Source organism: Clarias gariepinus, chromosome 20 (assembly GCF_024256425.1).
Source record: "Clarias gariepinus isolate MV-2021 ecotype Netherlands chromosome 20, CGAR_prim_01v2, whole genome shotgun sequence".
NCBI lineage: Eukaryota > Metazoa > Chordata > Actinopteri > Siluriformes > Clariidae > Clarias > Clarias gariepinus.
Window position 1 is genome coordinate 8,812,019 of NC_071119.1, and position 25,366 is coordinate 8,837,384.

Sequence of the window (25,366 nt, forward strand, 5' to 3'; positions counted from 1 at the left end):
AAATTCTTGAGATTTGTGACTTATGATGAGGGTTAAACTTCAAAAATTCTTCCCATTCTTGCATAGGGGGTAAAGAGGGGTAGTTAGGAAACAGAGTGGCAGCACAATGTCTAACCTGAAAGAACCGAAACAGATGGAAATCAGGCAGCCCCAGTTCTGAAGACAACTGCAGATAATTGCAAAAGGTACCTTCTTTATATAGGTCTTGAAAGCTTCTAATACCTTTTCCATACCATTGCTTAAAAACAGGGTCATTAATAGATGGTGGAAACATGTGATTGTCCTGTAACGGCATTAATGTTGAGGGAGAGATAAATTTGAAGTGTTGCCTGAATTGACCCCAGATCCGAAGGGTGGATATGACTACCGGGCTATGTGTTAAGGAAGTAACGTTACAAGATAGGGGTGAAGTAAGCAATGCCAATAATGAGGTAGATATACATGAACTTGCCTTCAATTTGCACCACAGTGCACTGGATGGATTGAGCCAAAACATTAATTTATGAACATTTGCTGACCAGTAGTAAAACATAAAGTTGGGAAGAGCTAGCCCACCACTAAGCCGACATCTTTGAAGCAATGATCTTCGCACTCTGGGCACTTTACCACCCCACAGAAAGTGGCTAACAATCTGATCGATAGATTTAAAGAAGCGCTTAGGAAGAAATAAGGGAATGCACTGAAAAACAAAGAGAAATTTAGGTAAGATATTTATTTTAACTGCATTAATTCGACCAGTCAATGATAAATATAAATTTCTCCATCTCTGAAAGTCAGACTTAGTCTGCTCTAACAAAGGAGAAAAATTGGCGGATAACAGAGAGGGCAGGGATCTGGTAATATTAATGCCAAGATACCTAAATCCTGTTTTACTTATTTTAACGGGAATGTCTGTCTGTAAGAGTCCCATAGCCAATGCATTAACAGGGAAGCATTCACTCTTCTGAAGATTCACGTTATACCCAGAAAATGATCCAAATTTTCGTATAATGGATAAAATATTTGGCAGACACAATATTGGATTAGAAATATATAATAGCAAATCATCAGCATAAAGTGACAATTTAATCTTAATACCTGCGCGGACCACACCCCGGAACAGAGATGACGACCTCAAAGCAATCGACAATGGTTCAATGGCCAATGCAAACAGCAACGGGGAAAGTGGGCACCCCTGCCTTGTTCCCCGTCTCAGATTAAAATAGCTGGATCTTACATTATTGGTGTGTATACTAGCCTGGGGAGAAGCATATAAAAAGCGTATCCAAGAGATGAAACCATTCCTAAACCCAAATTTTTGAAGCACTGCAAAAAGATATTCCCACTCCACTCGGTCAAATGCTTTCTCAGCATCAAATGTAATCACAACCTCAGGTGTTACAGCAGAATGTTTAGAGTGAATTACATTTAAAAGAGTGCGAATATTAAAATATAACTGTCTCCCTCCAATGAAACCCGTTTGTTCCTCAGATATGATCTTTGGAAGTATGTTTTCCAGGCGAAGAGCCAATACTTTGGCCAAAATCTTGGCATTTACATTCTGTAAAGACAGAGGTCTGTAGGAGCTACATGACTTGGGATCCTTATCCTTCTTTAAAAGCAGAATTATGGATGCTTGTGTTAGTGTCTCTGGTAGGAAACCTTTCTCTAAAGATTCCACATAAACATCCAAAAGTAATGGGACCAATTTACTTTGAAATTTCTTAAAAAACTCAACTGGAAAGCCATCAGGCCCAGGTGCTTTATTGCACTGCATCATTTTTAATGCTTGTTTAATTTCTTCCATATCCAAAGGGGCGTCAAGATCTGCAGCAGCAGCTATATCTATTGAGGTGATATTTAAATCCTTTTAAAACAAAGTCAAATCATGGGAGTCCGATGGAGATTCAGATGAATATAAGATGGAATAGTAAGATTTAAATACAGCATTGATACCTTCCGGATCAGATATCAAATTACCTGATGAGTCCTGAATCTGTGGAATCAAGCGACTGCCTGACGTCTTAACTGATGTGCCAAGAGCCGACTAGCTTTATCACCATATTCATAATAGGAACTACGAGTATGCAACAGAAGCCGTTCAGCATCAGTTGTTAAAATGATATCAAGTTCAGCCTGCAGATCCAGACGCTGTTTAAACTGGACTTGTGAAGGGAAGCTAGCCAACTGTTGGTCAAGGTGGAAAATAGCAGAAGTAAGCTCACGTACCCTTGCAGTGCGATGTCTATTTAAATTTGCAGAGTAAGAAATAATCTGCCTTAAGTGTCTCCCACAGTAAGGAACAAGAAACTGTGCCATCCTGGTTTGTAGCCATAAAATCATCAATTGATGTTGTAATGAAATCTATAAATTTTTCATCAGACAAAAGTAGAGAATTAAACCTCCACGATGAAGAATATGGAGGTTGTACAGATAACTGCATATCAATGCTGAGAGGAGCATGATCCGAAATATCAATAGCATGGTATGAAACTGATGTTACTTTAGAAAGTAATAAGCTATCTATAAAAAAATAATCAATGCGGGAATATGACTGATGAACTTGGGAAAAAAAGGAGAATGCCTTAGCTTGAGGATTATAGAATCTCCAAGGGTCAACACATCCATTGCTGGACATAAACTCTGCAACTGACCTCGACATCGATGACAAAGTCCTTACCTGAGAGCCAGAGCGGTCTATAACCGGATCCATTACACAATTCAGATCCCCAGCGAATATCAATGAGTGGCTATTCAGTGAGGGTAGAATCCCAAATAACCTATTCATGAACCCAGGATCATCAAAGTTTGGTGCATAGACATTAACAAGAAGCACAGGTTTCCGCAACAGTGAGCCAACAACGATCAAGTATCTTCCATTTTTGTCAGCTATTACCTTATTACAAATAAACTAAACCCTCTTGTTAACTAGTATTGCAACCCCTCTGGCTCTGGAATTGAAATTTGAGTGAAAGACTTCACTGACCCAGGGGCATTTTAATTTAATCTGATCCTGACTTCTTAAGTGTGTCTCCTGCAAAAAAAACTATATCAGCATTTAGCCTCCTTAAATGCGAAAAGATCTTTGATCTTTTAATGGGATTTCCCATGCCTTTAACATTCCACGTTAAAAATCTAATTGTGGAGTAGACTGGATTAGGCAAAGAACCAGAAAAATTAACCATTTAATCTACTAATCCACTGAGGAAAAAATTCAAAGATGTATTTATACCTCCTGTAAAACAAAGCAAAAACAAAACACACAAAAAACAAGCAAACAAAAAACAACCAAGAAACCAAAACACCATCCCCCTGCAAACAATCCCACCCATAAGCACAACCAATATTCACATCCCTAGTTGATGTGAAACTATGTGCAGACTCCAGTTGGAGCCAACCCATTCTCCTCACTCTCACGATTAATAACCAAAGAAAAGATGGAACCCTGCAGATTGTCCCAATCATTACTAATAACAAAAATGCACAGTATCTCAATCATTGCAACATTAAGCCCATTTTAATCCAGCTTAGCCACCAACATTATATATACATTTATTTTAATCAAGTAACCGTGACAAAGACTAATAACTTATTATGCAACACAATACTTATAAAGTATAGTATCAAGAAACTACTTCACCCTACTCACACGCTCGGATACTCATGAAACATCTGGTTATGTACGTTGAGATAGTAAAGTACTGACATATTCTTTAGCCAAGTCTGGTGAGTTAAACTGTTTCTCCACTCCATCGTAAGTAACACGCAGCTTGGCTGGATGAAGAAATCCAAATTTCACCCCCGGAATCTTCCGCAGCTGCTGACGGACATCATTAAAGGCAGATCGAGCACGAACAGTTTTTACAGTGAGATCTGGAAAGATGATAATTTTCATATCGCCAACTTTAAACTGCCTCACCTCCCACGCACGCTGCAGAACCGCAGTACAGTCTGAGTGGTAATGTAACCTTGCCACAACAGCTCGTGGACGCTCCCCCGGCTTGGGCTTGGGCTGCAGCGTGCGATGTGACCTGTCAACCATAATGTCCCTGTCAGTATTAAGGACTTTCTTGAGCAATTCAGAGATAGCAAGGGTGGTACAGGGATTGTCTTCTGGAATTCCTATAATCCTTATGTTATTGCGTCGAGATCTGGCTTCCAGGTCTTCACACTTATCTTCCAATTTTGCCACAGTGGCCATGAGAGAGTCCACCTTGTCCTCCAGCACGGTGATGTCATCAGAACAGGTAGAGAGTGACTGTTCCATATCCTTCACTGTACTTTTCAGTGCAAGCATGTCCGTTTGAACCGAAACAAGACTATTCGAAAACTCCGCTTTCACAGCCTGAAGTTCACTTTTAATAGTCGATAAATCGTCACCTAGCATGGACCGTAGCTCCGAACGAAATATTTCTGCCAGTTCGTTACGTAGTGATGACAGTATTTCAACTTTTAGACGCTGAGTGTCGTCTGAAGTCATCTCGAGTCCGGTCCGCTCCTCGGCGCTAGCTGTGTCACTCTCCGCCATGGATGAACTAGCGGTAGCAGGCCGCTGTTGCGTTGTCTGTTCGTTACCGAGTTTATTGGCTCTAGTTTTCATTTTAACTTATCCAAATTAAAGAAAAGTAAACCGGGCCAACTAAACTTTATTACAGATACTCGGTAATATAAAAAAACTGTGCTTTAATATCGATTTTTAGTGAAATTCTGCAGGACCCTCCGTAAACACGCACTACTCCATATAACACCTAACCAGAAGTCCCCATTCTTCTTATCTTTAAGTAAAGTAAAAAAACTAACTAGTTTAACAGTCCCCAGTCATTCACAGTGATAAAAGTTTTTTTTTTTTTTTTTTTTTTTTTTACCACACTGAATAACTGTTTAAATATTGTTCATACAATAAATAAATGATTAAATATGTACATGAATGAAATAAATATATGAAAAAAATAAGTTAAATGAATGAATGAAATAAATGAACTAAAAAAATATATTAAATTAAATAAATAAATAAATTAAGTGATGTCTAACACACAAGCACCATCAAAAGCTCATAAACAAGAAATAAATATGAAAAAAATGGTTTACCCCTAGAGGGAGCCAAAGCGCCCAAAGATGCTGTTGTTTGTTGTGTTTTTTATGTTATAGTTTGTGTGAAGGGAACTTCATTTCACATAGGGCACCTGGGTCAGGTGATGGAAGCATGCACCTGATTCAGGTCAATCATTAGTTGGATTATAAATAGCCTGACTGAAGCTCAGTCAGGCGTGTAACATTTGTTATGGTTATTTTGTGATGGTTGTTTTCGGTAGTGATGTTATATTAAAGATTGCTAAGTGCTCTTCAAAAAGAGCTTTCGTTTTTGGCTTTAATATATTAATAAAAGGATGTGAACTCCTCATCTGCTTCCCCTGCATTTATGCCACAACGCATGCAAAGACAACCTCAACGTGACAATAAAAAGAAATATGATAGAAATACGATAGATTTCATTCATTTCATTTTAGATTTTACATTTAACCAGGATAAAATATATATATATATATATATATATATATATATATATATATATATATATACTGTACAAATAAGAACCTTCACAATATAGCAAAATATGGGAAATATAGAAGAAAAAATATAAATTTGTAAAAATTTAGAAATTTAGTGTAAAAAAAAAAAGTAACAAAGACTCAGGGTGTGTAAATATGCATAAAATGTGACTTATTAAAGTGTCCTGTGCAATGGTCCAAAAATGAATATATAAATATGTAAGTGTAGGTGTTTATGAATGTGTCCAAAGTGTTCATGAATGTCCAGTCAATTTTGTATGTTAAAAAGATTGTATTAGTCCTGCACTGTAAATTCCAATAGCTTTGCTGACTCGCATATAAATAGTAAACTTTACCCAAAAAATTTATCAGGGGTCTATATGTATTTTATGTAAAATTGTAAATAGATTTATTTTACAATTGAATGGTTTGTATTTTATTTTAAAAATGTTAAAAATTGTAAAACCTAAAGTGAATATTTGAAATAATTTTCTACCCCAATGTAAACTTAGGTGGACCATCCCTGTGCCTGTCAGTTCTTAAGAAGAAAAAAAAATCAATAAATTGACCCTTGAATTGTCACTGCCTTAGTGTATTTGTCAAGGTTAAGTGGATTCCTTTGTGAAATTGCAAACCACTTCTCAGTGTTTTATACGTAATAAACAATTGATGCACTTAAGTTATCGGAGTAATGTTTACTTGTTTTTTTTTAAGGCAATCGGTTTGCATGGTTTTAATAAGTAAACTGGGTTGCTTTTGAAGTAAATTTAACTTAGAAATTCAAGTTGAATGCAGAAAATGTCAAGTTATATCAACTTGCATAAACCAGTAGTTTGGAATACATACAAAGTATCTTTCACTTGAAATTTTATAGTTGTTAAAAATAGTCATTCTGAGTAACCTGTACTGAAGATGAGTACATCTAAAGTAAACAATCAAGTATATGCTACAATTTAGCTTTAAGTTACTGGAACTCTCTTGTAAGTATACAATACTAGATAGCCATTTGTTAATACTACAAACTATTCCCATTTAACTTTACTTGTTTTTTTTAAGTAAGGTTTACTAATTGGATTTTACAGTGTCTGTAGTGGTGTGGTTGAGAGACCTTATCGCCTGCCGGAAAAAAGAGGAAGGACGAGCCGGAGTTCACTCACACTCACACAGAGAGACAGTAGTTTAGTGTGTTAGTGAGTCTTTTATAGATTAGAGATGCCTCAGCAATCTTCTCAGCAAAGGTAAATAGTGGTTGATATCTATGAGAGTAGAGAGGCTGTTAGAGGTCACGACTCTGAAGGCACTGACACAAAGAGAGACCCAGACGCAGCACCACACACTGATAAGTGTTTAAGTTTGCATGGCCAAAGTATTTCCACATGGAGACATAGAGTAATTCAGGCAGTTATGGATTATTTTTCAGCATTTCAGTGTGTTTCTGAGTGTGTGGAGATCATGCTGAATATCTGAGACTGTAGATGCTCTTAACCTTTATGTAGTGTTCCGGTCAAATTTGCCTGATTTAAATGTTAATTTAATTAAACTAACTTAAGATTGCATGACTTTGTCCACAAAGATTATTTCAACAAATTGTATTAATGTGCAAGCAATTTCATGTGTTTAATGTAACTTTTGCACACACTTGGTGTTCCCAGTCAAAAAATGAAAGATATTTAGAAATATTTGCACCATGATGATGTTCTCCTCATCATCTAAATTTAATTTAAATTCAGCTCACTTATGAAAAGATTTGATATCAATAATGTGTTAAAAAATGTTTTTGTGCCTATTTACCTTAAGGAGGAGACACTGCATGGAACAAGTGTTACAGAGTGACTGCAGTGTGTGTGGTGCTGCTGTGTGTTCTCCTGCTGTCTGCTGTCACAGTGTTGTGGATAAAAGACAACATTCTAACCACAGAAAACATCCAGCTAAAGAACAGCAACAACAACCTGACTATAGAGAGAGACCAGTTACAGACCAGTAACAACAACCTGACTTTAGAAAGAGACCAGTTACAGATCAGTAAAAACAACCTGACCATAGAGAGAGACCAGTTACAGACCAGTAACAACAACCTGACTTTAGAGAGAGACCAGTTACAGATCAGTAAAAACAACCTGACTTTAGAGAGAGACCAGTTACAGATCAGTAAAAACAACCTGACCATAGAGAGAGACCAGTTACAGACCAGTAACAACAACCTGACTTTAGAGAGAGACCAGTTACAGATCAGTAAAAACAACCTGACTTTAGAGAGAGACCAGTTACAGACCAGTAACAACAACCTGACTTTAGAGAGAGACCAGTTACAGACCAGTTACAATAACCTGACTATAGAGAGAGACCAGTTACAGAGGGAGAGAGACCAGTTACAGAGGGAGAGAGATGAATACCTGAAGACACTTTGTGTTTTGTGTAAGTAGATAGATTTAGCATTACATTTTCTGCCCAAAAGTTAAATGTCCTCAATGGAAATCCATGACCCGTCTTATATTGTAACCAGAGGATTAAGATTTAAATTACAACCTCTCACATGTTCCTCCATATAATTTCATCAAGATCTTAGAATGAAAACATCTCCTTAATATTGGTGAAACTTTACAATCCTAATCCATAACTCAACTGTGTAAGGAGTAATAATTATTCAATAACACATGGAGTACTAACATTAAGTACCAGATAATTGCTTCATTAACTAATTAGTAATCATTAGTAATTAGTTCACTATTAACTGTGCAGTAATTACTGAGTCTTAAGCAGTCTTACATTTAACTGAGACTAAGAAATAAAAGGAGAAAATAAAACAAACATGGTACAAATAGTCAAACCCTGTCACGATTCCTAAATCGGTGTGTGTGTGGTCGTGGCATATTTGCAGGAGGCGAGCTGGCGTTTCAATAAAGGTTTTTATTAATTGTACACATAAAACAACACCGACATAAATCATATAAATGTAACTAAAGCTAGACGCCTGACTGCGCTCCAGTCAGGCTATTTATAATTAATTTAATTAGCTTACCTCGGTTCAGGTGAATTCCTACGTCACCTGACCGAGGTGCAGTCTGGGACACGTAGTCCAACTTAAACAAAAACTACAACATAAACCAACCCAGGCGCTTAGGCGCCCTCTAGGGGTTAACCATTACAAACCCCAATATTTTATGTAATATTAATTACAATTAAAATGATTGGGTTAGCTCTCTTTTGAATCTCAATCAGGGTAAAAGCAACCTTATGTTACATAATAATAAAGTCAGGCCAGAAAGGTAAATTTATGCATAAATTTCCTTTTTCTTTTTCTTATATTATGCAGCATAAACAGATAAAAAATAAATAATGTCACTACACATAAAATAGATCAGAAACTGTGTGTTTAATCTCTGTAAATTCTCTCAATTTATCAAAGGGAAGTGTGTCAGCTTCAGCTCCAGTACTTATTTCATGTCTAATGAGAAGAAGAGCTGGACTGAGAGCAGAGAGGACTGAATAAAGAGAGGAGCAGACCTGGTGATCATAAACAGCCAAGAGGAACAGGTGAGAGAGAGAGAGAGAGAGAGAGAGACTTAAGATAAGATATTAATAGACTGTATTTAAGAAACAATGTCAGACTTATTTACATATTTTCATGTGTCTGAGGCTATTTACATATTTACAGTGGGGTTTTTTTTCAAGTAAAAAGAATTTTCACTAAGCCTCCTCCTTTTCCCCACCATTAACTCCTCTTTTTTCCTTTTTCTGTCCATGGATTTACAGTCCTGTTCAAAGTTTATAGTTTTGTTTACCATTTTTGTTTCCTCCTGTGTGACCGTGGTTGTTTGTTTTTTTTATATTTATTGCATTGTTTTTTACAGTTCCTTTGTTCAGTTTTTTTTACCAAGCGTCTTTTTTCTATTTTTAACAGTTAAAAGTTAAAAAATATTAATTTGCTCCTCAATGTCTTTGAGTACATCTGTGTGTGTGTGTGTGTGTGTGTGTGTGTGCTGCTCCTTCACTCTCCTGTGCTGCAGTGCTCAGGGTCTGACAGCATGTTTTCTGTTTGGTGGTTGGTTCTGTGGTTAACGTCTCCTCTCTTTGCTTTCTTGGTTTAGCTGCAGTGTTTTCTGTTGGTGTCGGTGGTGATGTGCAGATCTACGGTTGCTGTTCCTCCTCAGTGTATATGTTAGGGAGCAGGGTCAGCATTAGGGCCGGGTTCAGTGTCAGTGCTGACTACTTTGAGGACATCAGGTTTTACACTCAGGCTGTTTACAGTAGTGTTGGTGTTCGTATCAGCGCCGGGTGCAGTGTGTGTCCCTGTGGTCTCGTGTGTTTTGAACTGACCTTTATGAGCGGTGCGCCGATTAGTTGTGTCGCTGCTCTGGATGTCAGTGAGACCCACTTAGACTCAGATTTCTCTGTGTTTTCCAGCTGTCTGTCCCCACGTTGCTGATCCTGTTTCCCAGTTGAGTTGCCCCCCTGGGCACCCGGATGCACAGCTCCGTGTGGACAGCTCAGTTTTATGTGTCCTACTTCGTCCCCAAACTCGAAACACCTCAGCCGCTCCATAGTGGAAAAAAACAGTGTAGCTACTATTCACCTCTTTACACTTAAAATTTAGATTAAGTGTTTCTTCTTTGTCGTTTACCCATTAAACCCTATTCAAATTTGCCTCTGGAAAAAATGTGTCTCACGTTGGAGCTTCTGCACCCAAGTAGGATAGCTCTCATGTGGCCGTCGACTCTCCAAATCGGACGAGCTCCTTCATGATTGCCTCTTCTTTTATAAATGGATGTTTTGACGTTTGACGTTATAATGTTTGAGATCACCACATGTGTAGCAGAGACAGACAGAGGGGTAACTTGGACCGGGGATCTTTGTACACGTGTTCCACTCTTTGTCAGTGTGCTGACGAAGTTTACCTAGGTCAGAAACACCACCAACACTTTATTCATCCGTGAGGCAGAGTAGATGATCTCACACACTACCTGCTCTCCCATCGCTAAACAGCACCTTCTCCACCTGTACACCGTCCTCTGGCACACACCTAATGACATGCTGGAGAGACAGCGTCTTCACACCAGCCTCACACTGCCCACTCTCTCTTACTCTAAACTCATTCTTTTTTTTTTTTTTTTTTTACTAATTGCACATGCCAAATAAAAAAAAAAGTATAGAAATAAATGGCAAACTTTAATTATTGGGCAGAACGCCAAACAGCCATCCACACGCTTGTCTCACACCCAGTTCATGCACTGAGAGAGAGAGAGAGGAAAGAGAGAGAGAGTGTATTTTAAGTGCCTTTTACACTTAAATACTTATCTATTTTAACTATTCATGACATGTCTACCCTATTGTTTACATAATAATGACAAAGAAGGACTGTCGAAATCTTTACCATTATTATGTAGTGTTTTAGCTCTGGGTCAGAGTTGTATTGAATCTTTAATGATTCGGGTTAATTTGATTAACTGAATTAAAATTTAAAATGTACACTTTATTGACTAACTGTCCAGCATTTAGCTCAGTTTAATGCATCTTACCAGTTCTGCTTATCACATGGCCAATGATGATAACACAAAATCTAGTTATAAGAGCCATATTTCATTTTGTGATTTGTTGAGCATTAAGCATTAAGTTTATTAGTTAGGCATTTAGTGTGATAATCATAAGTTGTACTGTGACATCATTTCATACTGTGTTCTGTGACATCATTTTGTAGTTGCATAGTTGCATGTCTATCACGCACGTTAGTTGCTGTTAAGATACGCAAGTGTGGAGGATACAAGCCTTCGACCGTAATACCGTAAGCTGAAAAATATACCAAATAAGTTGTTGTAACGATAATTCACGCACACACACACATATACAAACAGTTTGTAATGTAAAAAATTAATGAAGTTATTTTAGTACTGTTTACTAGATTAACGAATGTCACAAGAGCAGAGTCTTGGGTTTTATCTTAAGGTTTAGTTATGAAACGAGCACCATTTTCAGCAAGGTATGCAGCTTTGTTTGTTTACTTGCATTAAGTTTCATCCTCGTCCAGTGTTTCACCTCCAGCGAAGGGAATCATTCCGTTGCTGATTGGTTGGTGCGCTGTTGTAAAGATGACGTCTGTCGAGGAAGCCTTTTGGTAAGGCGGAGGTTGCCTGGTTACCGATGACTGCGCTCTGGAACTTCTTCTGAGAGTTTTTTTGTTGAGGGACTTTGGATTTCTGGCATGAAGTCGCGTTGAGAGTTCTTGAAGAGCAGATGATGTCAGCAGAGGGAGTCTAGCGCCCACAAGGGCAGAAGCTCGAGCTGCTTGGAAGAGGTTGTTGGAGGTTGCAAGTTGTAGTAGTGGTCCTTGTAGACAATTCTGCCTTTTGCCTGCTGGTTTTGAACCTTCAAAGTCCGTTCATCCCACGGTTGATTGGTCCAATCGGATGTGGTTGCGGGGCTTAGCCACGCCTCATGTGGTTCCCCGTTTTGTGCATTAGCCAGGTGTTGTAGCTGATACATGGGCTCATCCGGTTGGAGTTTTAATAACTTTTATACAGTAATTTTCCATGAGCTCTGTTCATGCTACCAATTTTCTGTGCTCACCAATGTTCTTTAAATAAAGCCAACTTTAGATTGATATTAAAGATTACATATCTTACCCACTCCTTCCTTTAACTTATTAAAGTGCTTTGTAAATGCTGATTACACCATTTAAGTTATGCAGAATAATTAAACAAACACACAGGAATAAAACATACTAAGTAAATATATGTATATATGTTTTGCCCTACTGGCACACTTTAAAGATGGTTTAAAGTAGTGTCCATGCCATATGCCTCTATGTTCATTGTAAGGCTTGAGCTCTGGAGGTCAACGGGAGTGTCAGAGTGTGACTTGGTGGTTCCCTCCCAACTCGGGGTGAAGCTCTAAAACTCTTTGTTAACCGGATCGCCGATTCACACCTTTGTTTTCGGGGTTTACTTTGAGGCATCTAGTCTTAGCGTGGCTTCATGCACAGCAAACTTCCTGTCCCATCCCTTGTGAAGTTTTCTGCAACATCGTTTTACAGATGCTCCTTTATGTTCGCTGATCAGATAAGATTATCGGGATGACGACATGCAGAGAGGGGGCTCTGGAATGTGATCAATATTGCTCTCTTTGGGGCCCTGTTCATCCCTACACTACTAACATTTAATAAATAAAGTGTTGACCTTATACATGATGAAATTTTAAATACTGTAGATACTGTAGAAAGTTAAAACTAATAAAAAGCTAAACATGTTAGAAGGATGGAGGATACATATCCATACATATACTTTTTAATGATTAAAAACCTCTGTCGATGTGGTTTTAAAGTAAGAAGTCAAACCTGGAGGGAGCGTTTCACCCATGGGACTTTGTTTCAGGTTCTGTGTTGGGATGTTTGCTAAAACCTGTCTGTTACACCTCTGTCACCTGTTTATATTGCTATTGTCTATAGTTTGTATAGACATGGGTGTATAAATAGTCCTTGGAGCAGTCAGCAAGTTATCTCATGTCTGTTTTAACATTACCCTTTCTGTTTTGGTATGTTCAAGTCTTAGCTAATCAAACTATTGGTAGTGTTGTTCATGTTCTATATCCTGTTTCAGTTTGTGTTTAGTTTTCTTCATTAAATGTCTTTACATCCATGCCTATGCCTTGCCTGCATTCTCCCAAACCTGATTGCCTCTGTAAATAACAATATTATATAAGTCCAGGGAATATAGTAAAGTAGCTTAAAATTAAATGCAAAAATAAAATAAAAATAAAAAAATTCAGCACAACATAAATCCTCATCCTGTCCCCAAACTGTACAGAATTCCTGCAGTCTGTGTGTCATTTTAACATGAACAATTTCACCTCAGAGTCTGGCCTTTAAAAGTGTTTCATCATCAGTTCTGGGTTCAGTGTGCCACTGCCTTTCATTTGGTTTGTACATGTGAGACAGGTCGCTAGTTTGGCCTGGACTAATAAAAAATGAGTATAAAAATCTGTTCTTTTTGTGCAGGTGAGTATCTCGAGCCAAGGATGTAAAAGTTCTCTGTCACAATTTGTCCAAATCTCACTATCAATTCTCTCAGAGTGCTAACATAAGCCCAACAGTATGTGTCCACTGTTACTGTAAATAATGGTAAATGTTCTCAAGTTGTTCTGCTATAAAATACACAGGACTTCATCACTGCACAGCTGCAAGGAGGTCAAGCTTGGATTGGTCTGAGTGACAGAGACACAGAGGGAGTGTGGAAATGGGTGGACGGTACACCACTGACCCCTGGGTAAGAGACCACATGTGTGTGTGTCAACAATATTTTTTTTTTCTTGTGTATTTGAGACTGCGGAGTAAATAAATAAACCTGGATTAATCTTTTTTCTTTGATATTTTTCTTGTTTAAACAACATTTTGTTATGATTTGTTTGGAAACTCAGTACTGACGACTAAATCAGATTGTCTTAGTTTCAGTAAATGGGCTCACCAACAACCAGATAATTTCGAACATAATGAAGACTGTGGTGAGACTGGGAATCCTGATAAACAGCGCTGGAATGACAGCCCGTGCTCTAATAAACAAGGCTGGATCTGTGAGAAAAGAAATAAATAAATGTTTCCAAATAAATCAAGCTGAGTGTATTAATCAGTGGGGCGAGTTTTAACTTACAGTAGTTAGAACTGTGTAAATTTTAACTTGATTATCCTTTAAAATGTTACTGGCAAGAAATCTTTTACCAAGTTATTTTATTATTGTAAAGTATTACAATAATAATATTTGTTAAATTAATTTGTTGTTATAGGAAACAAATTAGTTATGTACTGTAGATAATGACCCTGATTTATTTACAAAGAATGGAACTGTACAACTTTCTACTTGACAGAAAATACAAAAATAAAACTCACAAAATGAAGAAAATAGATTAAAATTTAAATTAAAATATTTAAACAGCAAAAAGCAGAGAAACAAATCATCAAAATTATATGATATTTAATTTTGAAAAAAAAGTTTTTTTGTAACGGTTAACATGTCTGAGTGAAGAATTTAGTGCAAACTGTGAGTCATAAAAAGTGCAAAACTGTAAACCTGTAAACTTTCAGAAAACATAACTCTAAAGTAAAATGAAAATAAACCTCAGAATTCTGATATAAAAAGTATAATTCTGTAAAATGTAAACATTGCTCAATAAAATAAACCAGTTCCTACACAGGATCACAAAAGTGGCAAAATACAACAAATGCATCCTTTAAGAAGACAATAATCAAAATTCTAAATACTAACTTTCAACCCTTAGAGAGCAGCAGAGCATAGCACACAACTTCAGTGTAAACTCTTTCCTACTGTAGGTCAGTTCACTTTTTTAGGGGCAGCAGCTTTTTTAGAAGCTTTAAAGACTTTGAATAGATCTTTTATAGCTGGATCCTCCCAAATTTCAGCAACACATTGTGTGGATCACCGAAGTTAACTTAACTTGATGGTTGTACTCTGGTGCAGGGAGTATACAATAGGCACGCCACTTGTCACTGACAACTGATGACCCAGGACTAACATGATGGCCAATCAAGAGGACAAGTTGTCTTCTAGATCTTCTTTCCATAAGACGTATAACAGATTTTCCAAATCTTCTCTGCTGATTTAGCCTCACACCTAACACCTCATAGACCTATATCTTTCTTTTCCAGGCACCAGCTATTCTTCCTCTACCTTACTGATGGAAAAGAAACTCAACAAGCACAGACATAAACAGATACATCATAATAATAATAACTTTAGTAATTATATTTGGCATTTAGTTAAAGTTGATATCGATATAACATACCATTCTTTTGTGCTGAAAAAGGCTTTGGTCAATCACTTTTTCCCTTCTTCCACCAATCTGCTGGCCTGTACACCTTCTCATGCTTTCAATGGTGACACAGTCTTCACTTATTCTCTTTGCTACTTTACTAAGAGTTCCTGAACTGCCTGCAATGCTGTCATCCATCATGTCTATCTGCCGTAGCCGTACACCCTGTGTAAACCTTCGAAGGCAAACAGAATATGTGATGTTTATGTAGGCCTTTATGACTCTCTATGCAATATTTTAATTATTAAACTTTTTATTCAAATGCCAAAGATAACGGCGACCAGTGAATTTATGACATTCATATTTATGTTTCTACTGTTATTACTTGCCTACTGTAAAAATGGAAGATGGTCTCCAAGCAGAAAAAGCACAGGGCTATGGGAGACGAGGAGTGGATGTCTACAGATGTCGCCATTAAAAACGCACGTTTCAAGAAAAGGAATCCCGTGACTTGCCGCGACACGGCCGAAAACGTGTTCTCTCTCTTAGGCGCCCATTGACAGCAAGCGATGGAGCTCATAAACATGTCGAGCTCAAATTGTAAATATAAATATGTATTTATTCTTCATCTTCTTCTCTCTTTTAATGATGATACTTCTTTGACTGCGCTTTCTTCATTAAGTATTATCATTATTATTAGTAGTAGTGCTCCGAATTTATTATTGTTATTATTCTTCTTATTATTATTGTAACGCACCTGCGCGTGTGTGCAAAAAGACTACAAAGATGTATGATATGTTAGCCTAAAACAATTGTTTCATTGTGTTTATGCGCTTTAAATATACACTAAACAATAAACACTGTCTTGTGCAAAGTGAAAGTAAGTTGCGCGTGCGGCTTTTTGATCAAAAGGCTGATAAACGCGTGCGCAGATATAAGCAGAGTTATCGATAAAACAACAGTCATGAAATGAAAAAAAAAAAACACAAAAATATGTACTACTCTCTGAATACAACGCGACAGCATGCAAAATTCCCGGGCTTTGACTGCACTTTCTCCATTCGTTAGTACTGTAGTAGTACACTAAAAAAAATGCTGGGTTTCTGTAAACACATCATTGGGTTGTTTATGCTGGGTTAAAATTTTGTGTTATTTCAGGTACTTTAATCACACTGTTGGGTTGCTTTTGCTATGAATACTAAAAGTGCTGCAAGAAACTTCTCCGTTTTGTCCCTAGACCTTTTGTTCTGGTGTTTATGCAGTAAACCCATGGGTGAACACGATGATTTAAGAATTTAATTTAACACGAATATAAGTGGCATTTTAATTCAAATCCAACATTTTAATGGTTAGTGACCGGTGCAAGGGCATCAACTCCCACATTCTGCAATATTCCATTGTCATTCATACTAAAAAAGCATTTGCTAGTTAGTAAGTAAGTAAGCAAATAAAAGATGAATTGATAAATTAATAAATAGCTTTAAATGGTACTTCAGCGTAGCAAAAGTACCATATACAGTATATATATATATATATATATATATATATATATATATATATATATATATATATATAAAATGAAAATATTATGTATAAAGAAAATATAATTTATACATTCGTGTTTAATTAAATTCTTAACATTTTAATGGTCAGTGATTGTTGCAGACATTCACACTATTTTTGGGGAAGAGCTTGGCTTGTAAATTACAAGTAAATTACAAACGGCATGTAATGTTGTAAAATATGAATAAAACAGTATTAGACACAACTATATGATATGGTAGTATATATGCAATGAAAAAGCTATTTACACATGAGTGCTCAAATGTAAAGCAAATGCAATTATTAATTTATTGTGTATATTTAACTTTATTCAGCCGTTTAAGTTATAGGAAAAATAATGTTCATACCAGCCCACTATTATTTTCTGTTCAAATTTAAAAATGCCCGCGTGTGTGCAAATAGACGAATTTTACAAAGGATACAAAAGTGTATAATCTTTAATAAAGTTAGCCTAATACAATATTGTTTCCAATGCTGAAGCAAACATGATTTTGTTTTAGTCTACTCGCTAAATACAACGCGACAGCGTACTCCGAGGTGACACCCAGAATCCCCAGTTACTGTAATCCCTCTAATCACCTTTCATTCATGACAGGTGTGAAGTTATTAAACCGGTTTCGCTGATGGGGGAATTTGCAGAATTGGGGGTTTTAAAACAAAGACCGAGCAGACGCCTCTGCCTAAAATGTTTTTCACCAGCAAAACCTCTCTCTCTCTCTCTTTCTCTCTCTCTCTCTCTCTCTATATATATATATATATATATATATATATATATATATATATATATATATGTACATCGAGTGCAGGTCAGGGAGCTCGATGCAGATGATGCGCTCAGCTGATCGCACCACCCTCTGTAGAGCTCGTCTGTCCTGCATGGTGCTGTTCCCGAACCAGGTCGTGATAATTCCCATCAGGATGCTCTCTATGGTGCAGGAGTAGAAATTCCTAAGCACCTTGGAGGGCAGTCTAAAGTCTCTCAAGCGTCTGAGGTGGTAGAGACGCTGCCGGGCCTTTTTTACCACGGTGTTGATGTGACAGGACCATGCCAGGTCCTGCGTGATGTGAACACCGAGGTATCTGAAGCTGTCCACTCTTTCCACTGGGCTCCTGTTGATGACGGGGGTCTGGTAGTTCCTCACCTGCTTTGTACTGAAGTCCACTATCAGCTCCTTTGTCTTACTGACGTTCAGGAGGAGATTGTTTCTCTGGCACCAGTTCTCCAGATTTCCAACCTCCTCCAGGTAGGCCGTCTCATCGTTGTTCGTGATCAGGCCCACCACAACAGTGTCGTCAGCAAACTTGATGATGGTGGTGGAGTTGGTAGTGGCCACGCAGTCGTGGGTGTACAGAGAGTACAGCAGGGGGCTCAGAACACAACCCTGGGGGGCTCCAGTGCTGAAAGGGAGGGAGGCTGAGACATGTCCGCCCATCCTTACTGCCTGTGGTCTGCCAGTTAGAAAATTGGAGATCCACTGACACATTGATCAGCTGGGTCCCAGGTGCTCCAGCTTGGTGGTAAGTGTGGAGGGAATTATGGTATTAAATGCAGAACTGTAGTCGATGAAAAGCATTTTCACATAATTCCCCCTCCGAGTGTCCAGGTGAGTGAGAGATGTATGGAGGAGATGAGAGATTGCATCGTCCGTGGAACGGTTTGGACGATAAGCGAACTGTAGTGGGTCCAGTGTGTCTGGTAGTGAAGAGATGATGAAGTCTCTGACCAGGCGTTCAATGAGATGTTGAATATCTCAGTGAACACAGGTGCTAGCTGGTCTGCGCAGGCTCTGAGGATACGACCTGAGATGCCATCTGGTCCTGCTGCTTTCCTGGTGTTCACTCTCTTAAAGGCTCTCCTCACGTCATGCTCTGTGATGATGAACGCGCTTCCGGTGCTGGCAGTGACTTCCTGTCTGCAGCCGTTAGCGCCGCTAGCATTAGCATCGCTAGCGTCTTTAGCTGCAACCTCGAAGCGAGCATAGAAAGTGTTCAGCTCGTCTGCCAGAGACACGTCTGCGTTCATCATACCGGTTGTTGGTGCTTTATAATCCGTAATTGTCCTTAATCCTTGCCACAGGCTCCTAGAGTCACTCTGTTGGAGTTGTGACTCTAGTTTCCTACCGTAGCGCTGCTTCGCCTCTTTCACCGCCTTCCGGACGCTGTATGACGCAGCCTTGTACGGTTTCATGTCCCCCGACGCGAGTCCCGTGTTGTAGGCAGCGGCGCGAGTTCTCAGAGCATCACGGATGGTTTTATCCACCCACGGCTTCTGGTTGGGAAACGTTCTAATAGTCTTTTTTTCTACGGTATCGTCCGCTAGTTTCCGAATGAATCCCACAACCGCTTCCGTAAACACGGTGACGTCATTATCGGAGCTGTTTCTGAACATGTCCCAGTCTGCGTCATCGAGTGCGTCCCGTAACGCGACCACCGATTGGTCTGTCCAGCGCGCGACCCCCCTCTGAACCGGAACTTCCTGTTTCAGCCTTTGTTTGTATTTTAGCATGAGGAAGATGGCGGCGTGGTCGGATTTACTAAATGGTGGACAAGATTGTGCCTTGTAGCCATCCTTGATTGTAGTGTAACAGTGGTCCAGTGTCCTTTCGCCCCTGGTGGGGCAAGTGATATGCTGATAAAAGTTTGGCGCTGCGCATTTGAGGTTGGCACTGTTAAAGTCCCCCGCCACAATAAGCGCAGCGTCCCGGTGTTGTGTTTTGTGCTGTGTGAGTGTCTTGTGCAGCTCGCATATGGCAGTGTCCGTGTCCGCTTGTGATGGAATATAAACGGCGCTGATTATGACCGATGTGAACTCCCAAGGTAGATAAAAAGGACGACACATGATGGACAGTAGTTCCAGATTTGGTGTGCAGGAGCGTGTGAGAGGAACAATGCTCGCGCTGTTGCACCAGCTGCTGTTCACCATTAAACACACGCCGCCTCCCCTTGACTTGTCATTATCGGAGCTGTTTCTGAACATGTCCCAGTCTGCGTCATCGAGTGCGTCCCGTAACGCGACCACCGATTGGTCCGTCCAGCGCGCGACCCCCCTCTGAACCGGAACTTCCTGTTTCAGCCTTTGTTTGTATTTTAGCATGAGGAAGATGGCGGCGTGGTCGGATTTACTAAATGGTGGACAAGATTGTGCCTTGTAGCCATCCTTGATTGTAGTGTAACAGTGGTCCAGTGTCCTTTCGCCCCTGGTGGGGCAAGTGATATGCTGATAAAAGTTTGGCGCTGCGCATTTGAGGTTGGCACTGTTAAAGTCCCCCGCCACAATAAGCGCAGCGTCCCGGTGTTGTGTTTTGTGCTGTGTGAGTGTCTTGTGCAGCTCGCATATGGCAGTGTCCGTGTCCGCTTGTGATGGAATATAAACGGCGCTGATTATGACCGATGTGAACTCCCAAGGTAGATAAAAAGGACGACACATGATGGACAGTAGTTCCAGATTTGGTGTGCAGGAGCGTGTGAGAGGAACAATGCTCGCGCTGTTGCACCAGCTGCTGTTCACCATTAAACACACGCCGCCTCCCCTTGACTTCCCCGAGTCCCGTGTCCTGTCCATGCGGTGAACCGAGAAGAACTCGGCCGGCTGGATGGCGTGGTCCGGCACCGCTGGGTTCAGCCATGTCTCGGTAAAGCAGAGGAGATTGCAGTCCCGAATGTCTCTCTGGAACTTTATCCTGGCCCTGAGGTAGTCGAGCTTGTTTTCCAGTGACTGGACGTTGGCGAGCAGGATGCTAGGCAGAGGTGTGCGGTGTGCACGGGCTCTCAGCCTGTTCCTGACGCCGGCTCGTTTTCCCTCGAGGCCGCCGCTTCGCGTTGCGTCCTTTGTTGTCCCTCAGGATCTCACTCGGCCAGCTCGGATCCGGAGTTAAAAACGTCGAATTGTGAGTACATTGTACACCAATAGAAACAAGAGTGTCTCTATCATAACTAATGTACTCCATGGTGGTAATTTTGCCGGTTTTAAAACGCTGTAAACTAACTTAAAGAACAAAAACAAAGAAAAGGTGGTCGGAGCAGTCGTGACGGCAGCCGACCTCACCGGCGCCATCTTGAATCTTACAAATATCGTAACATTGCAAGATATGAGCAAAACACATTATATAACCGAGGAGCATTTCTTCTCAGCTCTGCAGTCATTGCATGGTGGAAGAGCAGTGATCTTTTGATTAAAGGATTTCTGAGTTGGCTCCCTTGAACCATCATCTCTGTTTTGGTTCGAGGTGAGTCCTGTGTTTTCTCATTTTGAATACGTTTTCCACGTTCAAGTCGCTTTCTCAGCTTGTCCCTCTCTTTTTTAACTTGCCAAGTTTGTCTTTCAGTGCTTTAATCTCTCTTTCTTATCTTTATCTCTTATCGTTAGTTTTGCGTCTTTCCCGTTCACCAGCAACTAGCTGTCTACTACTCCTTGGCTCCTCAAAACCGATGTCCAAAGGACTCTGTGGTGGGGTGTCTAGATGCTGGCCTTCCTGTGCTTTGTTCTTGCGTTCTCTTGACTCTTTCTGTGCTTGTTTCCAAAACCTTCTCTTATACCTCTTTTCTCTTTCTTCCAAATCACTGATGTTTTTTATTTTGCCCTCCTTCACCCTATCTCCACCTTTCCCTCTCCTTTCTCAGCAACTCTTCTTTCAGCTCAGGCTGGCTATAAATTTTTTGTCGCCTTCTGTTTTTATACTCCCTATTCCTTCTCTTTCGTTTCTCAACTGATAGCTTCTACCTAGCCATTCTAGCCTGAAATGCATACTATTATGTCAGTATACTTTTCTGATGGATATGCATAAGCTGCAAATGATGGGTAATCATAAGCAACACCTTATTACATAAAGTACTCAAGAGGCTATGAAAATGAGATTCAATTTAAAACATAAAGCTATATGGCAATTGGTTGAAATTCAACACATAAAACTGAGCAACAGTATTATCAAATGTTTGGTTAGTAATATAATTGAAGTAAACTACACTAAAATGAGGAATAATGCTTTTGGCATTTGTCAACACCGTCTAAGAGTCAACACCGTCAGACATAAATCCTGATGGTGTTGACAAAATACCATGTTTCCTCTCATAACACATGTGCTTCACATGAGCCATCTTGTTTATCATTCATTGCTTGTAACCTTTAAACTTTACCTAAATTAAGCATTTATAACAGAAATTTCCATACAAATCTTACATTACATTGTTTATGGTGTTGACACACTATGGTTGTGACATGCAAAGTATTAACAAGTAGGTATAAAATTAAAAGAATATTAAAAACTTACCAGAGCTAGAGTGGTCTCATGGCATTTCAAAGAACAAGGAAGTGATAAAGGGGTCCTCAGACTTTTAGCTGCCCTTATTAATTACAGATTTTTTATTTTATTTTAAAAAAAGGTCTGACGGTGTTGACAAAACCCCAGGACACAAGTTAAATCGTCTTAAAACTACATTAAATCAGTTTTTCAGCTTTAACTTTTGATGCTCATTAAATTAATTACTGAAATACTTACACATAGTAAATATAACATTTAATTTAAAATTACTTTTAATTGTTTTTAAGCTATTGTAATGTAATGACACCTGCTTCCGGACAAGGGTTTTTACAGACATTGTTTACATATCATATCATTTAGAATGAAAAACATTTATAAAACCACATGAAATAATATTTATTTGTGCTTTCATTATCCTTTTTAGTCTTCTGGCTAAGTGTATATGTAATATTAAGTATTTTTATACCCACAAACTGTGTTTTATCTGGTGGACATGTTTTGTCCCTGATCTCAAGAATCACTAATATATAAAGAGAGAGATTCTGGTTGACTTTTAAAATGCAGATTGACCTGTACAGTATATCAACCTACAATATATGTGAAGCGCGTCGACACACACAAACTCTATGTGCACACGCACACAATCTCTCCACGCGAAAACATCGCGAGTAGCCTATATACAGTACATGTATTTGTCTTTCGTGCAGTTCTGGACGAGAATGTCTGCATTTTTATCGATAAATCGTGCGCGATTAGCAGCCTTTTAATAAAAACGCTGCCTTTTGTAAAGTGAAAGTACGAGCCGCGGGTTTCCACATGGCAAAGAACAGCTTTATTTATTTCAGTCATAAATTCACAATCACATTCCAGCTCTTATTCCCAGCCGTGGTCAAATAATGGATGAAATAATTATTCAATGCTGGACACAAAAAACATGGTGAAATCCCTAAGTACTTTTGTGTTCATAAAATGATATTTACTTAATATGATAAAATTATATATACTGTTCATTCATGTCTATTTATGATGGCAACACATTTTTACGTTTTAAATAAGATATGTTGGCATATTCAGGACATTTGCATAGTTAACACTATCAGATTATAAGGTAGCCTACTACAAGGTAATTAAATTAATTTAAGACCATTTAAACCGATATTACATTTCCCCCATGTCTCCGCTGCGTGTATTCATTCACAGGCTGCAGCGCACGCACAGGGAAATAGGAGACTGTTGTTTAGGAGTAGATTGGAGATAAGAGAGCTGTTCATTTACTATAAAAAAAAATAACTAACAAATCTAAAAAAATATATATAAAAACATATTATGATCTGTTCTATAGCCCATCTGCTTTCACCTAGTTTTTTTTATTTATTATATGTGCCTGTCTAGAACCGGCCCTGGCTGTGAGTGCTCATGACAGACACGGGAAGACATTTTCGTTTGGAGATAGCGTGGGATTATTAATTAGGAAACTTAAAAGGAAACCAAAAGAAAACTGAAAACACAAAATAACCATAGCTCTGCCGTCTACGCGAGATCGGACGGGATTCTGGAAACTAAAACAAAAACTAAAGATGCTCTCGGGGCTTATGCCCTTACTGAGGGTTTATAGGAAGAGAGAGAGAGTTTGTGCTTTGTGCGCTTTAACCCGAGAGCGCAAGAGGCTTGGGCTTTGCCTGTGTCTTCTTCAGCGCGCTTTGTCTTTGGCCCTGACACCTTTTACCGATGGGACCGAATGATCACACGGAGTGTCACGACGGCGGTATCACGACCCAGCCCGTTCTGAACAGTTTATGCGCGGCTCGCGATAGGGGCATACATCGCGCGAGGGACGTCATTACATACATATCCACTCATAAGTAAAGGCTCATGATCCGGCGAGAGAGAGGGAGAGAAAAAGAAGATTCCTGCTCTCGCTTCCGCTCGATCTGCACGCGAAAAATGCGTCACGGCATTTTATTTTAAAGAAGGCTAGCCGATCGCGAGGGACTTTAATAAGGAGGAGATCACAATTCTCACCTGCTCCCTAAAGCTCGAGGATTGCGTGCTCTTTCCCCAAACACTGAAAACAGAAAGCGTGGAGATCACCCTCAGCGAGATATCTTTTATCCGAAGGCATCTCTTGTCTAACTCTGCCATCTTTCTGGTTTTCACGCAGCATCAAGTGTAGCTTTTGAAAGGAAACAGCTTTTATTATAAAGCGAAAAAAAAAGTGGACTGATCATATGTTAAGAAAATATCTACAAGTATTTGAAGTATCAAAACAAAAAATACATATAATAAAAAAGGCCTTGGATCTGTGCATCTATATGAATTATATGAGAAAATTTATATCAAATGTGTGAATTTACACGTGGTATCATGTAAATTAAGAGGTAATAAACATGTTTACACAAATTATATCTACAAATGTTTTTACTAAACATCACACACATTTTCTAATTCCTTTGTTTAATCTAAATTTACCACTAACACCACTTAAAAACATTTTTCTTACAGATCCACTGTGATGTAGCGGAACATGTTCTGTCATTCCATCCTGTCATATTTGAATATGTCTTAATCTCACCACAGTCTTCACTGCCACCAGAATTATTCGGTTCCCCCTGAGCCCAGACCCTAAAAGCCAGAGAATCAGTATTTAGTATCTTCAGTTTCAGACCTTGAAATTAACCTTCTTACCCTGTGTTCACTGAGATTTATAACAATAACATCTTCATAACTCTGAGCAATAAGAATATAACAGGAGATAATATTAACATGGCTTCATCCATCTGCTGCAGTGCACAGGAACACTGGAAACCCACACAAGACAATGTGATCAACAAAGTTAAATTTGTGTCTTTTACCCAGTGCTGTTATTCTGCCTTGTACCGTCCAGCCATTTCCACTTTCTGTTTGTGTCGTCTTTACTCAGACCAATCCAAGCCTCTTTACTGTCACCCAGCTGTTTAATGATGAACTCCTGTGAGTGAGAGAACAAAATAACTCTGGTTTTCTCCACACACACACACACACACACACACACACACACACACACACACACACACACACACCTGTTCCTCTCTGCTGTTTATGATCACCAGGTCTGCTCCTCTCTCTCTACAGTTCTGTCTGCTCTCAGTCCAGGTCTTCTTCTCAGTAGAGATGTAGTAAAGACTGGAGCTGGAGAAACTCCATCCTTGTTTAATGACATCTGATCACATAATACAACATAATGAGTGTTTCCTTAATACTAATTTTTTAAAGATTTAAAGATTC

General features: G+C 39.0%; 1 protein-coding gene across 1 annotated transcript in view; it reads left to right on the forward strand.

Moving 5' to 3' along the window:
• The window catches only part of LOC128508496 (C-type lectin domain family 4 member M-like), a 287,326-nt gene that overhangs the window by 60,657 nt on the left and 201,303 nt on the right, over window positions 1-25,366 (forward strand). The window contains exons 4-5 of the mRNA XM_053479841.1: window positions 7,428-7,875; window position 8,748. Coding sequence (XP_053335816.1) covers window positions 7,428-7,875; window position 8,748 — 449 coding nt within the window. The remainder of the gene's footprint in view (window positions 1-7,427; window positions 7,876-8,747; window positions 8,749-25,366) is intronic.